The sequence below is a fragment of the Hemicordylus capensis genome, chromosome 16, assembly GCF_027244095.1.
Source record: "Hemicordylus capensis ecotype Gifberg chromosome 16, rHemCap1.1.pri, whole genome shotgun sequence".
Classification (NCBI taxonomy): Eukaryota; Metazoa; Chordata; class Lepidosauria; order Squamata; family Cordylidae; genus Hemicordylus; species Hemicordylus capensis.
In genome coordinates this window covers 15,442,075-15,456,017 of record NC_069672.1, presented here as the reverse complement: position 1 = coordinate 15,456,017, position 13,943 = coordinate 15,442,075, and the positions used below count along the sequence as shown (strand labels likewise).

At 49.9% G+C, this 13,943-nt stretch overlaps 1 protein-coding gene and 1 long non-coding RNA gene across 2 annotated transcripts; one reads left to right on the top strand and one right to left on the bottom strand.

The window, feature by feature from the left end:
* Window positions 1–3,251: 3,251 nt before the first annotated feature.
* On the bottom strand, window positions 3,252–10,481 carry LOC128338378 (uncharacterized). The gene is made up of 3 exons (XR_008312596.1): window positions 9,324–10,481; window positions 4,361–4,482; window positions 3,252–3,418 (listed from the first exon to the last, which is right to left on the bottom strand). It is a non-coding gene; the product is annotated as an uncharacterized LOC128338378 (long non-coding RNA).
* On the top strand, window positions 5,120–9,220 carry LOC128338376 (C-type natriuretic peptide 1-like). Its single transcript, XM_053280688.1, has 3 exons — window positions 5,120–5,386; window positions 7,092–7,403; window positions 8,415–9,220. The coding sequence occupies exons 1-2, from the start codon at window positions 5,294–5,296 to the stop codon at window positions 7,386–7,388; spliced, it is 390 nt and encodes a 129-aa protein (XP_053136663.1). The 5' UTR covers window positions 5,120–5,293; the 3' UTR covers window positions 7,389–7,403; window positions 8,415–9,220.
* Window positions 10,482–13,943: the final 3,462 nt, after the last annotated feature.

Here is a 13,943-nt window from a genome sequence, read left to right as displayed (position 1 = left end):
ACGGATTGGTTGACTGGGTCCTTCTGACCTGACAGATGCCCGTCCGTTCAGTCCATTTCCATCCAGGTCATTCTTGACCATCCGTGCCATTGTGTTTCAGCAAACCAAGACAATGGATCTTTTGGAGACCCACCGGAATTCCCCTCCTCGGGGAGAAAGAGCGGCTGGTATTTCGCCTCCGGGCCCACTTGGGGCTGTCATTGGGCTTGGTTTCTTGGGTGTCATTTGGTCTCTATACCGTGGAGTCGCCCATTGTTTGGGCGATAGATCTGACACCAGCCATAACACCAGGCCGTGTCTTGCTCTTTGCGCCATCCTGTAAACGGAAGGATAAGGTTGCATGACAATCCCTGCGCCCCTCTGGGCTTTTCCTACCCCTGATGCTCTTTTTTAAATCCCAAAACCTGCTTCTTTAAAGCCTTCCTTTCTTCAGCCAGCCAGTCATTTAAATTTGGACCCCAAGCTAAACTGCCCCTTTGCAACTATCTGGTTAACCTTTGTAACGTATTTTCAGTAGTATTATTGCTTTAATCAACTCTTTTATTGCGTTGTACCCCTAAACCCTCAGATAAAACCTTACTTTGTTTTGTACTCCAACCTCTCTGTCCGTTCATTTCCCCGAGACCAGAACTCTGCACAAATTTATTCTGATGTGGGATTGCTCCACCTCAGCTCGCTAATTCCCCACACAAAGCCCGGAAGCATTTAGGGGTGTTAGCCAGTCACCCCGGAGCAGTTCCATTAACACGACTCTGGCCACTGGCAGGCCCTTAGAGCTGAGTTATTCCAGCAGTTCCGACTCAATAAAGCAATATCAGTTGGCGTGCACATAAATGGACAAATTGGCCGCAGAACTCTGCATTGATATTGGATGCTCAGAAAGGAACTTAGCTTAAACGGACCACATTGCGCAGAAAGCCACAAGGAAGGCAGACACCAGCACACGTCAGGGTACCCAGGAATCAACACGGAATTGGCTCCGTTTTGCATGAAGTCTTTCCAAACAGTTCACCAAAGCTTTACGCTAAAAATGCAGCCAAGTTCCAAACCTATAGATGTCTTGGCCTTTTGGGGACAATTCAGAAGGGACCCCGAGGAAATCAGGACAGGGGAAACCACACGGCCCCCTTTGGTCTCACGGTGTTCTTTCTAATTCGGTGCATTGATTGCACTGATATTTCTGTGTTCAATGGGGCATGCACAGAGTGTACTGCTGGCACGGAGGGTTCATGCCCTGACATTTATTCTTTGCAAAAGTTAAGGGCAGAGAGGCCCTGCCGGTGAGGGAAATATAGGGTTTATGGAGGCAGCCCAAAGCTGTGGGTTTCAGTCTGCCTTTGACGGAAAAGGCTGATGTTTTGGCAATTCCACTGCCCCAAAGCCCACCCTGGCCTTCTGGGCATATGCAGCCTCCTGCCAGCGAAACTGCTAACCGTCTCTGCCCTCATCGCTCGCACTGATTAAACCCGGACTCAACCTCTGGCAGTTTCCAGAGGCCTTTTCTGGCTATCGCTTCCCTGCTGGGCTTCATTAGCGTCAGCAAAGTGTGATAAATGGGCCTGACAAACCTAATCCAAAGCCCTCCACCCTCCAAACCCAACACTCCAGAACAACCTTCGACCTGCCGCCATCCTCGCCCCTGTAAGCCAAGGCCTCCTCGCGCCGAGGCAAAAAGGAAGAGCCATGGGCCTACCGTGTGGGATGGAAGTGCCCGGCCTGCGCCAGGAATACTGGGAAGGGTGAGACAAAATGCTGGGGAAGTGGTGGTGACTTTTTGATCGGGCTCCCATGTACAGGAGCAGTCTACCTTGGAATGCTGGATACTGGAGAAAAATACGACTGCAGCTCCCAGGTTCAATCCCTGGCAGCATTTCCAGGTAGGTAAGAGTCGGTGTCGAGTCGTGGTCGACTCCTGGCGACCACAGAGCCCTGTGGTTTTTTCTTTGGTAGACTACAGGAGGGGTTGACCATTCCCATCACCCGCACAGTGTGAGTTGATGCCTTCCAGTACCTTCCTATATCGCTGCTGCCCAATATAGGTGTTTCCCATAGTCTGGGAAACACACCAGCGGGGATTCGAACCCGCAACCTCTGGCTGGCTAGTCAAGTCATTTCCCCACTGCACCATTAGGTGGCTCGGTGAAAACAAGAGGGGTAGCATTTAGAATCATCAGCCCTGGTTTTAATGAGGAATATTTGCAGCCTAGCCTCTCGGCCGTTTGGGAAACCCTGCCATAATTGCAACCACATCAACCACCACCATTTCCTCTCCTCCCCAGAAGAAGGGCACAGTTATAAGCGTTAAGAGTCACTTTTCCTCCGGACAGGTGCCTCGTTCTGTCCGCGGGAATCGCCTCTCCCAACCTTGGCGTAGCTGGGGGGGGCGGGGGGGGTTTCTCCCCCTGCGCCCCCCCCCGGTGCTCACTGCAGCCTCGGCTTTTTTGCAGAAGTCCCCTCGTTATCCTCCCACCTTCATTAGCTCAGTGATCCCTTTCAAGCCTTCGCCTTTCCTGCCCCCTCTCCGGTCTTGCATGACCAGCTTCAAAGGGCAGTGACGCCACGCGGACCCTTTCGTCAGCGCAGGATCTCCGGGAGCTGGCACCAGCCCCTTCCCACCTCCCTTATTATGGCACATTAACATTTTTCGCCTGGGCACCCCAACTGTCACCCAGCTGCCCTCGCAAGCCGTCAGGTGGCAAGGCCATGCCAGGGTTCAGCGCTGAGCGTCACGCGCCGCGGTTTGGCTGGTAATTACCCAGCTGAAGTCGCTCGCTGGCTTCTGCCGTCACTTACGGGCCTTCGTTTTTCATTATGCGCCCACTGCTAGGCCCTGCCGGAGGAGGGGGCCTGTGGCGGTGTGCCAACCCCTGGCGGCAGCGGCAAACGGGCCAAAGACAATCCCTTCCTTACCCCAACCAAAAGCAAGAGGAACTCCATCCATCTGGCGGAGGGCTGGTTTGAAGGTTCCCAGTGGATTTCCAACAATGACCCCCCTCTATCCCAATGCACTGAGCTAATCAGAAGCTTTTGGATACGTCCGTTGTTTTATTTCTATAACCGACTCTGGTTTGTTTCCTCCACGTAGGCACTAACCAAAATCTATACATTTGGCAACCTCAAGTGTACTTCATCATGCAATGGTGATGGTGCAAATAGGAATCAAGTTTTCCTTCTCACCGGTTGCTCAACTCAGAAAGAAGGCAACGAGTTATTGTTATATAGATCCACATCCAGCCAGGAAGTTACCTGCTGCCTCTCTGCGTGAGTGGCCGTTAAAACCTCGCCTTCTTCTCCTCCGTCTCTGCTGGGGCAAGTATTTCTGCTCTGTCTGCACCAGGTTTGATTGGAGCATTGAGATTTACCTGCCTTGAGTCTTTGCATGATAGAGTCACCATTCTGCCTTCTTCCAGTCAGCTTCCTATGGAGGCAGGCACATAGGAACAGAGGAAGCTGCCATATGCTGAGTCAGACCATTGGTCTATCTAGCTCAGAATTGTCTTCACAGACTGGCAGCGGCTTCTCCAAGGTTGCAGGCAGGAGTCTCTCTCCACCCTCTCTTGGAGATGCTGCCAGGGAGGGAACTGGGAACCTTCTGTTCTTCCCAGAGCGACTCCATCCCCTGAGGGGAATATCTTATAGTACTCACACTTCTTGTCTCCCATTCAAATGCAACCAGGGCAGACCCTGCTTAGCTAAGCGGACAAGTCAGACTTGCTCCCACCAGACCAGCTCTCTTCTCTAAGGTCCCCCCCACTCCCCAATTTCAGCCCGACAGATGGGAACGTGGCGACAGAGCTTGGGAGATCTAATCAGGGATGTGCCCCCAGCAGTAGCCGCTGGAGCCAATGTGAAAAATTAATCTGCGGGTTTCCGATGCTCATTCGAGGCCCAGGCAGGCTGTGCCTAATTAAGCGGCACAGTGTCTGATCCCTGCTATGCGCAGTGGGGTGCACTGAATTATGCTCAGGGCTGTGTGCGGCGATGCTGCGGAGATGCAGGGAAAAGTGCCAAAGGTGACACCAGGGACAGAATGCTGCTTCCCTGAGGATCATCCCTTTCGGCTTCAGAAGTCAAGATTCTAGACCCTATGACTGTAACTCCACATTTCCTGCTAACGGAGCCAAGAGGCGCCTTTAAAAAGTGGCGATCCTTGTAATCTTTACAATACTGAATCTAGTTCAGTCTTGTCTACTCTGACTGGCAGCAGCTCTCCGAAATTTCAGGCAGGAGTCTTTCCCAGCCTTACCTGGAGATACTGCCAGGGAGGGAACCTGGGACCTTCTGCATGCCCAACCATGGAGCTAAAAGGTGTATCACAAATGAAATTCCACTTTGGCTCCTGGTTCACACCTCTACTTACCTGTCGCCTCCTGAGTTCTTCATCACCAATGCCTGTTGGAGTGACATCACGGAATATTTGCAGACAGCACAACTGCTCAGGGTGAAGTTGTCAGCAACAGAATGGTCACAGCGAGGCAGCTTCTGTGAGGGAATGCAAGGTGTGGAAATTACAGTGTGAAATGGCCTTGTTCATGAGATATCTTTGCAGGAAATATTTGTGCACATATGAAGGAGGAGAACCCTGCTGGGATCAGACCAGAGGTCCAGCAAGGATTAGCATCCTGTTTCCAACAGAGGACAGCCAGATTTCTCCGGGAAGCCCTCACACTCTCTCCTGCTTCTCCTCTGCATACAGCAGCAAGTAAATTTGAGATATCAGATCTCACTCGATTTTCCTGCTCATTGGCCACGAAGAAGCCCTTGTGTCTATTTTATCGTCTCTCTCTCTCTCTCTCTCTGCAACATTTCTCTGTGGGTTATCCCCCCCCCCACCGCTAGAGAAGGCTGTCCAAACACGCTTCGCAGGCCAGCTGAGCATCAGAGAATTTGCTCCATGGGAAAGATACAGGTGGCATCTGACGAAGGTTTCCAGACTGAGAGTGCGAGGAATCGAGCTAGCATCTTTGAAGAGCTGAATTGCTTCTTTTCGTTCCCATTCAAAGTGTGTTTGTGTGTGTAGAGCCGTGGTGGGGAGAAGAGAGGAAGAAGAGAGAGAATTCATGGAGATGCTCTCAATTTCCCCCTCCCTGAGAAAAGATGAGGCTCCCTTAAGCCAATCTTGGCATCTTCTAGGAGTTTGGAGGTGGACCTGGGAGGGACCAGGAGAGGTATAAAAGCCAGGGAGAGGAACAGCCTCTCTTCACCTTGCCACGGGAAAGGACCAGGAAAGCACCCCTGAGGACCCCTCACCTGCCAGCAGCTGTATCACCACCACCACCACCACCACGCAAAGATGAACCCCAAACTCATCTGCTCTGGCTGGTTCTTTCTGCTTCTGCTCCTCACTCACAACCAAGGGAAAGCCAAGCCCATGGCCAATGTACAGGTAAGTGACCAAGCCAGGTGGGTCCCCTCTGAACTGATGGAGGCACCTCCAGAATTCAGAGAGCGACCTCACCGGGAGAGGGTCAGCTAGAGGCAGGGGTGCATTTAAGCAGAACTTAGGGGGCCGACCAGATTTTCTAGGTGGAAGGAGGAAGAGACAAGGGGAAGGAGAGGTCCTGTTTTATGCTGATCTCTTCTGGCCTTCCACCCTGCAATGCCAATATAGGAAGCTGCTTCATACGGAGTCAGACCCTTGCTCCATCTAGCTCAGTCTTGTCTGCACTGACTGGCAGCAGCTCTCCAAGGTTTCGGGCAGGCGTCTTTCCCAGCCCTACCTGGAGATGCTGACAGGGATTGAGACGGGGGCTTTCTGCATGCATGCAGGCAGATGCTCTTCTGCTGAGCTACGGCTCCATCCCCTAAGGGGAATATCTTACAGTGCTCACATGCAGCCTTCCATCCAAAGGCAAACCAAGACAGACCCTGCTTGGCAGCTATTCATGCTCACGACCACAGGACCAGCTCCTTGTGGAGAGATGCTGGATATAGCACAAAGCTTTCTAAAAATGGCCACTTCCCATTTGAGGTCCTCCAAGGTGTGGCCAGCGTGAAGGAGCTAAGGAAGGCAGGGGAGGCGACAGCCAGGGACCCGCACAGCAGGATACGTGGGAGGAGGAGGAGGAGGATGAGGAGGAGGGATTGCCCTCTGCAGGAACCCAGATGCCCGGACCAAGGTTTTAAGGCAGCAGCGGCAGCTCCGAGGCTGGATTTTCCTGCCTCCAGAGCTTCAGATGCTTGAGCAGCATTGTGTAGCTGACAGAGCAACAAAAAGGAGAGCTTTTAGGGTTATTATGGGATGTTACAAATATGGGGGTTGTTTTTCATGAGATCAAATATTATAGGATGTCACAGGCCCCCAACAGAACACACCTGACTGGGCTTTGTTTGTCTTAATCAGCCCTAACAGCCTTGCTGGGAAACCGAGAAACCCCCCAATGTCTTTGCACACAGATGCCACGGAAGCCTGATTCAGCATCCCTGGCCCCCAACTTGACCTGTTCGGTGGCACACCTGGAGGCCGCCTAAAGGCACTCCATAGGGATTCCGCCGTCTCCTAGATCTGATGCTCCGTCTCTGCACCCAGACCAGATGACCTCTGATCCATGGTGTAGTCATTTCCAAGTCTCAGTGGCCCTTCTGTAAAATGGGGGTAAAAATGGGGCTGACCAGGTGCGGTGCTATCATGTGGGTCACGGAGACTAGAACGGGTGGCTATAATCCCCCCACCCCTAAGTCCTTAGGGGTTGGGGCTACCAAAAAGGCTTTAAAAATTATTCATGGTCGATGGGGAAGATGTTTTCACGACTGCTTTCTTGACACTTTTTAAAATCATGCCCTTACTTGACTCTCCTTGGTCTTTCATTCGCCTTTCTGATCAACTAAGGCGGCACATACCCTGTTTCACCCAGGGAGGGAAATCCCAGACAGGTTGAAGTTTTAAGTTTCTAGATTTCAACGCAGCGCGTAGAACGCATCTTATAACACCTTGCTGCTTCGCGAGGTCATTTGGAAGCCGTGTTATTTTTACCCTCATTCAGCACCAAGAGAGCCAGGATTCTGCAAGGTGCACATATTATGCAAATTGACCAAATTAGCATGCCATTACTTATTATGTCCCCCCCCCCCTTTTTTATTATTATTGCCAGGCCCTGTCTAAATGGTTAGATGAGGATCTGGAGCAGCCGCTGGGGTCCGAGGAAACGGAACAGGAGCAGGAGTCGTCTCTCCTGACAGGGGCTTTGGAACAAGATGGCCCTCCCTTCCAGTGGTCCAGGACCCCCGGGGAGGGGATGCCCCTGTCAGAAAGCTCTTTCCAGCGGCTCTTCCGTGACCTCCTGGGGTCCTCCCGGAGGTACCGAGGCAGGAGCAAAAAGGGGCTCTCCCGGGGATGCTTTGGCGTGAAGCTGGACCGAATTGGGACCCTGAGCGGGCTGGGATGCTAAACGCGGACCGTGACGGTAAGAGAGCATCGGACAGGTGGTCGATTTCAAAACGAAATTTCATGCCGATCCTAAACACATTGAGAGGTGAAACTGGGCAGTACGGAATTTCCCTCTAAAGTAGGAATTCCTGACCTGTGTGCTGAGAAATATAGTCAAGGCTCCAGGAACCCAAATATGACCCCACCACCACCACACACACACCCCAGTGGCAGGTGTCTGCTGCATCTGTGCATGAGTTACTGCTGAGGCCTACGAGTCAGAACTTGCTGTCAGGGGTGTGGTTGGAGGAGAGTTATTATGCTGCATCTCTGCATCGGATGTGCCCAGAGGCATTTAATCACTGTTAAACTCTCTCTCCTTGGAGAGTTAACAGTCCTCAGAGGAGGCTTCCCATAGGATCTCTGCACGGGTCACTGTTCTGGGAAGCCTTGCGGCTGAGTCTCTGATCTGGGATGGCCTTTTTCCTGGACTGTGGCATGTTAAGATTTTTTATTTAATCAGGGAGCCAGCTCTATTTTTTAGAGCTGGCCCCTGATTAAATATCTTAGTTGATTAATCACATGATTAAATCCACATATGGGTGAAAACTATAGTCCTGAAGCACAAGGCATACATCCCCAGTTTTTAGCCGATGATGTGTTGTATCAGGCCCTATCTCAGAAGAAGCATTTCCTCTTGGATGAGAAAGGAGAATGTCTCTTCTACAGGGGCATCATCCACCTGTAGGCACTGTCTGCACGATGGTGTATGCATATGGCACAGCAAGCAGCATCTTATCACCTGCACAAAAGAGACAATGCATGTGACATTACTGGAACCATCTGGGTAGAGGCATTCCCATGTGTGAGAGAAGTGGGGATGCCTCTTCCCAGTTAACTGATGTCACCTTTTTTCTCAGTCACAATGTTTAATCTAACTGATCAGTCAGCTAAATAATACAGCCCTATCTTTTTGCTCCCACAGATGTCCTGGGGAGAGGATATCAGAATGTGATATTTCCTTCCTTTTCTTTTCCACCTTTCACAGGATAATGCCTTCAAGACCCACTGCCTTCCAGTGTGACCATCCATCCGTTCATTCAGGCCTCCATTCAATCACGGTAGACATCGTGCCAAACGAATCCCTTAAAGCCCTCCTCCTAATGCCAGCTCTATCCGAACTGATCTGTAAGGACTAGTTCACACATGCAAGTTAGGATAATTGGGAGTCAGTTCAGGAAAGACAAAAAGTTCCTATTTATATAAACACACAGAACATCACCAGAAGTGGCAACGCCACCTTTATGCTTCGATGGCGGATAAAAATGAATTAGACAAATTCATGGAGGATGGAGGTCGCCATCCATTGGCGAGCCTCCACTTGCAGAGACAGTATGCCTCAATCTCAGGTGATGTGGGCAAACGACAACTAAAGGCTCTACCCACTTTCTTCTGCTTGGGGGCCTCCCAGGAGCATTTGGCTGTCCACTGCAGAAAGCAGGATGTTGGAATAAAACATTCTGGCCGAGAACAGGCAATTCTAATGACTTGCATGTGTGAATAAGCCAGACACAGATCACAGGCAAAACGTCCAGGTCACCTCACAAACTGCAATGCCATTTCTCATATTCGCTTCAAGTCCACCAACTGCTGAGGAAACCCAAGAGAGGAAGCAAAATCGATGCGTGCAGGCCAGCTTGAAGAAACAGGCTTACTGTTAACCCCAGTGGGTTAATTTAGAAGGAATTGCATCCATTTGTACTGGGTTCGGCTGCCATGTGTAACCCGTCGATCTCCTTGTCAACCCCTCTGTGCAAACCATCTTCCAATAAATATGTTTTCATCATTTGTTCACATTGATTCCCACAATCCTACTTTTCTTTCTTGGAAACCAGTCGTTATTTGCTTTTTATGATTGCCAAAAGGATTGATACAAGACGCATAAGAATGTACTTACTGTTCAAAGTTCTGTCAAGGGTGACTCAGATATCAATATGATATTCCTTCGTGGTTTTAGCAGGCAGGTAAACCGGGTCTCCACTGCAGAATCCTTGCATGATGCAAACTCTGTTCAAAAATGATAAGCAGCAGAAGTACCCTCGTTCTTGAAAATCACTTAATAATTGCCATTAGAGCAAAAGTCCCCGGTTTGTGTCAAAATGAGGTCTCCCAACGGAGACAAGAGGATTTTTAAATTATTTTTTAAAAATTAACATTGCAAATTATTCAGTAGGAACAGTGTAGGGAGGGAAACCAATACCTTATTACCAGTATGCTCCATATCAAAGTGTCTAGATAAAGAGAACAAATCTGCATTGATAAGACACAACTAATCTACAGAAATATCCATTGACCTCTGAGGAGACTGATCATTCCAGTGAAACAAGAGGTGTGTGTTTTTTTAAAATTGATCAGCTCTCTGCCTTGTAACCAACGCTGTTCATTTTTCAGTTTAGCTGAAATAAATTTGCACATTACGAAACACTTGGCGTATTGTCTTTGTCTCACTGGAGGAAGCACAAACAAGAGACCCTTCAGTAAATAATGGTTAGCAACCATTGCTAGAAATATATCTTCTTATTCCTTTTTTCATCTGCTATAGCAATACGGTGGAACTACACCATTAGACATCTTAAGTGGCGCAGCGGGGAAATGCTTGACTCACAAGCAGAAGGTTGCTGGTTCGAATCCCCACTGGGACTATATCAGGCAGCAGCAATATAGGAAGATGCTGAAAGGCATCATCTCATACTGCAGGGGAGGAGGCAATGCTAACCCCCTCCTGTATTCTATCAAAGACAACCTCAGGGCTCTGTGGGCGCCAGGAGTCGACACCAACTCAGCGGCACACTTTACTTTGCTATACACCCCATTAGAAAAAGGTCCCTCATCTCTAGCCTCATCTGGGCGCTTTCTAGGTTACACACGACAACAGGGGAGAAATGCTTCGACTTGGCAGGATCGTATTAAAAACTATCCCCAGAATCTCAAACTCCTACAATGGGAAAATATAGCTATTTTTCTGCCATGGACTTGCAAAGTTGTAGCACTAGAACGCAAAGTTAAAACACAAAGAGAGCCAGCATAGCATAGTGGTTAGAGTGTTGGACTAGGACTGGGAAGACCCGAGTTCGAATCTCCATTCAACCATGAAACTCACTGGGTGACCCTGGGCCGGTCATGTATCTCTCAGCCTAACCTCCCTCACAGGGTTGTCATGAGGATAAAAATAAGCATGTACTGAGCTCCTTGGAGGAAGAGCTCTTGCTTCCCAGTGGCATCTGGTGGGCCACTGTGGGAAACAGGATGCTGGCCTAGAGAGGCCACCCTGGGATGATCTTAAGTGTTTAACCACAAAGTCAATGGACAACATGCATTAGTGTGGAGGGTGGTCACAGCAAATCCCACTCACTGACAATTAAAGCTGACTTCGGCATTGCTGCAGGAGAAGAAAGTATCCGGTAGTTTTCTCCATTCATCAGTCACCTGTGAGCTCTGCTCTGCTCTTTCTCTGTGAAAGGAGGAAGCAAGAAAAATGACAGAGGCTGCTCTCTTGTGATGTAGCGTGGGAGGCTGTGTGTTGTTAGCAATCGGACAGGAAAAATATTGCCTCTCTGCGCCTAAGTCAAGCCGAGGAGAGTGTGGAGGCAGCTGCCGTGTGTGGACACCTTCCACCCCTCCGGCTCGGCTGAGAGGAAATCTTCGGGGATTGGATCTCCACGCACAGAGAACAAGGACCTGACACCCGCATCGATACTGGATGAACTGGAGGGGCCTCGAGAGTTTGCAAAGGAACCAAAAGGCAGGCACTGCTTTCTTGCAGTCAAAAAGAAGGGAAAGAGGAATCAGACGAGGGGCAGTCTCTTGTCTTGCGGGACGGCAAAGGCCGTTCTGTGACAAATGCAAGGGAAATGTTTTTAATTAGGCAAGCGGGGTTTGCAAGGGCGGTCTCTGCCTATATTGGCTGTCAGGGCTGTCTCTGCATATGTTGGGTTGCATCGCCTCACAGTTTCAGGCCAAGCTTCTGGCCCCGCAAGCCAAAGAAGGGTGTCCCAAGGGAAGGAGCTGAACTGGGACAGTTCAGGGAAATCTGGAGATATTTCCCTGTTTGGCGGAAAGGATTCAGTTTCAAAACAGATCCACCATGTGGATGGGATGGGGTCGTAGCTCAGTGGGGGAGCATCTGCTTTGCATGCGCAAGGTCCCAGGTTCGATCCCTGGCAGCATCTCCACATCGCCTGGGAAAGACTCCTTCCTGAAACCTTAGAGATGCCGCGGCTTCCTATGTTTTGCAGGAAGAAGAGGCAAGCTACCCTTGAGAAATCACCACCCCCAAAGCACCACTAAGCATAGGAACATAGGAAGCTGCCATAAACTGAGTCAGACCATTGGTCCATCTAGCTCAGTATTGTCTACCCAGACTGGCAGCGGCTTCTCCAAGGTTGCAGGCAGGAGTCTCTCTCAGCCCTTTCTTGGAGATGCTGCCAAGGAGGGAACTTGGAACCTAGATGTTCTTCCCAGAGCGGCTCCATCCCCTGAGGGGAATCTCTTCCAGTGCTCACACTTCTAGTCTCCCATCCAAATGCAATCCAGGGTGGACCCTGCTTAGCTAAGGGGACAAGTCATGTTTGCTACCACCAGACCAGCTCTCCTTCAATTCAACATGAAAGCTGAATTGTGTGGCTCTTTGTATCTTGGCCATAAGGCACTTAAAGATCCTTCAAGAACAGAAACATCTGCTAACTGAGCAAAGAGGCACCTTTTCAAAGTGGTGAGTCCTTTTATTTAGCGGGGGAGAGCAACTGGCCCTATCCACCCCCAGCACAGCATCCCTCCAGTAGCTGTTGCTGGGGTCTTTCTTATGTTTCTTTTTTTTATTGTGTGCCCTTTGCGGACAGGGAACCATCTTTATTCTATTTTATTTCTATCTATGTAAACCGCTTTGGGAACTTTCGTTGAATATAAATATCCATCATATTCGTATCTGTCTTGCTTTGGGGAGATTTTTTGGGAGAGGTAAGATTTGATCCCTCGTGTCTCAAAGCTAAACTCAGGTGCCTCTTCAACAAAGCACCATTTTATCAGTCATCATGAATCTCTCTCCCCTGCACCTTAGCAATGTTTGCTGCCTTTTTAGTTCCCCCAAGCACTGGATAGGGCAGAAATCTGCAGAATAAACCCATGCCAGAGTATTATTGTTCTCTCTTCCACAGCTTTTCTCCTGATTAAAATGTGCCAAGGAACATATTTCCCCGCACATAAAAAAGACCTCTAATTAAAGGCTACAGACTCCTGTGCTGGGTATGTTGTTTATTCCTATTAGCATATAAATGATGAAAGCCGGCCTTTGAAGTTAGCCTGGGTGCAAGATAAATAGGAAAAGGCTTCCATCGGTAAGCTGGAGGGCCGTTCTCTATCCATGGGGAGCAGGTGGGAGAAGTCAGCGGTGCGCCAGTTTGTACACGGAAGGGAGCGCTGGCGGCCAGAGAGACCAGAAAGGTACTTCTGTGTTGTGTTTAACAGAGCTGTAAACCTTTAAGGAGTTTAGAACAGATTTTAGGAAGGGTAGGCAATTGATTTGTGTTTTTTCCAACTTAGCTTGATGGTAGGCGTGTGCACAAAACCGGTTTGCCCAGTTCGGTTCGAGTCCAAACCGGATTAAAACCAAACAAGGTTTTGTGGCATCGAAACTGCCCCTGGCCCAGCTCGAATTGGAGCCGGTTCAGGGGTTCTAAACTTGGCGGGGGTGGGTGGGAATTAAACTCACCACTGTGGGTCTGGCGGCCTCGTGATCTGTGTGTGGTGCAACCCATCCACACAAATGGCCAGGGAGCATGTGCAGCGGGCTCCAAAATGGCCACCAGCACTGGGGAAAGGGCCAGAACAGCCCCCAAATGGTCCGAAATAGCCCTTGCAGGACTGGTGAGAGGCTGGTGGGGGGAGAAGGAAACTAAGGAGACCCCCCTCATGGCTGCACCAGCACCGCCCGAGACCACCGAACCCACAGCGGTGAGTAAAATAGATAGATAGATAGATAGATAGATAGATAGATAGATAGATAGATATTATAGTTTAGAACCCTCGAGCCGGCCAGAGTGGGGTTTCAGCTCAAGGTGAAGCCGAACCGGACCCGGTCCAGCTCGAGGACGAGACCTCAAGTCGGACCAGTTCGATGGCGAACTGGCTCGACCTTGAGCAGGTTCACACATCCCTATTTGGTGGCCAGGACTATAGAGGCCACAAGGCATGCGATCTGAGGAACATTTAGTTTAGTTGGCGTGAGTTTGAGAAAAGCAATAAATCCAGTCCTCTGGGTGTGGCAAACAGGACAGAAGGCTCTGGAAACTGGAAGACACAAAAGCACAAAATCTAGAAAGACAGGCAGGCAAATAGGAACATAGGAATACACTGAGTCAGACCCTTGGTCCATCCAGCTCAGTATTGTCTACACAGACTGGCAGCAACTTCTCCAAGGCAAGAGTCTCTCTCAGCCCTGAAACCGCATGAAAAAGAAAGAACTAAGATGGTATCCTCATAATTGACTGAGTCAGGAAAAGGGGAAATGGATCTTGAGCTC

Excerpts from the sequence above, each read along its gene's own strand:
- LOC128338376 (XM_053280688.1), top strand. The coding sequence starts at position 5,294 with ATGAACCCCAAACTCATCTGCTCTGGCTGGTTCTTTCTGCTTCTGCTC. Across the intron at positions 5,387-7,091 it reads AGCCCATGGCCAATGTACAG|GCCCTGTCTAAATGGTTAGA; the intron begins GTAAGTGACCAA and ends TATTATTGCCAG.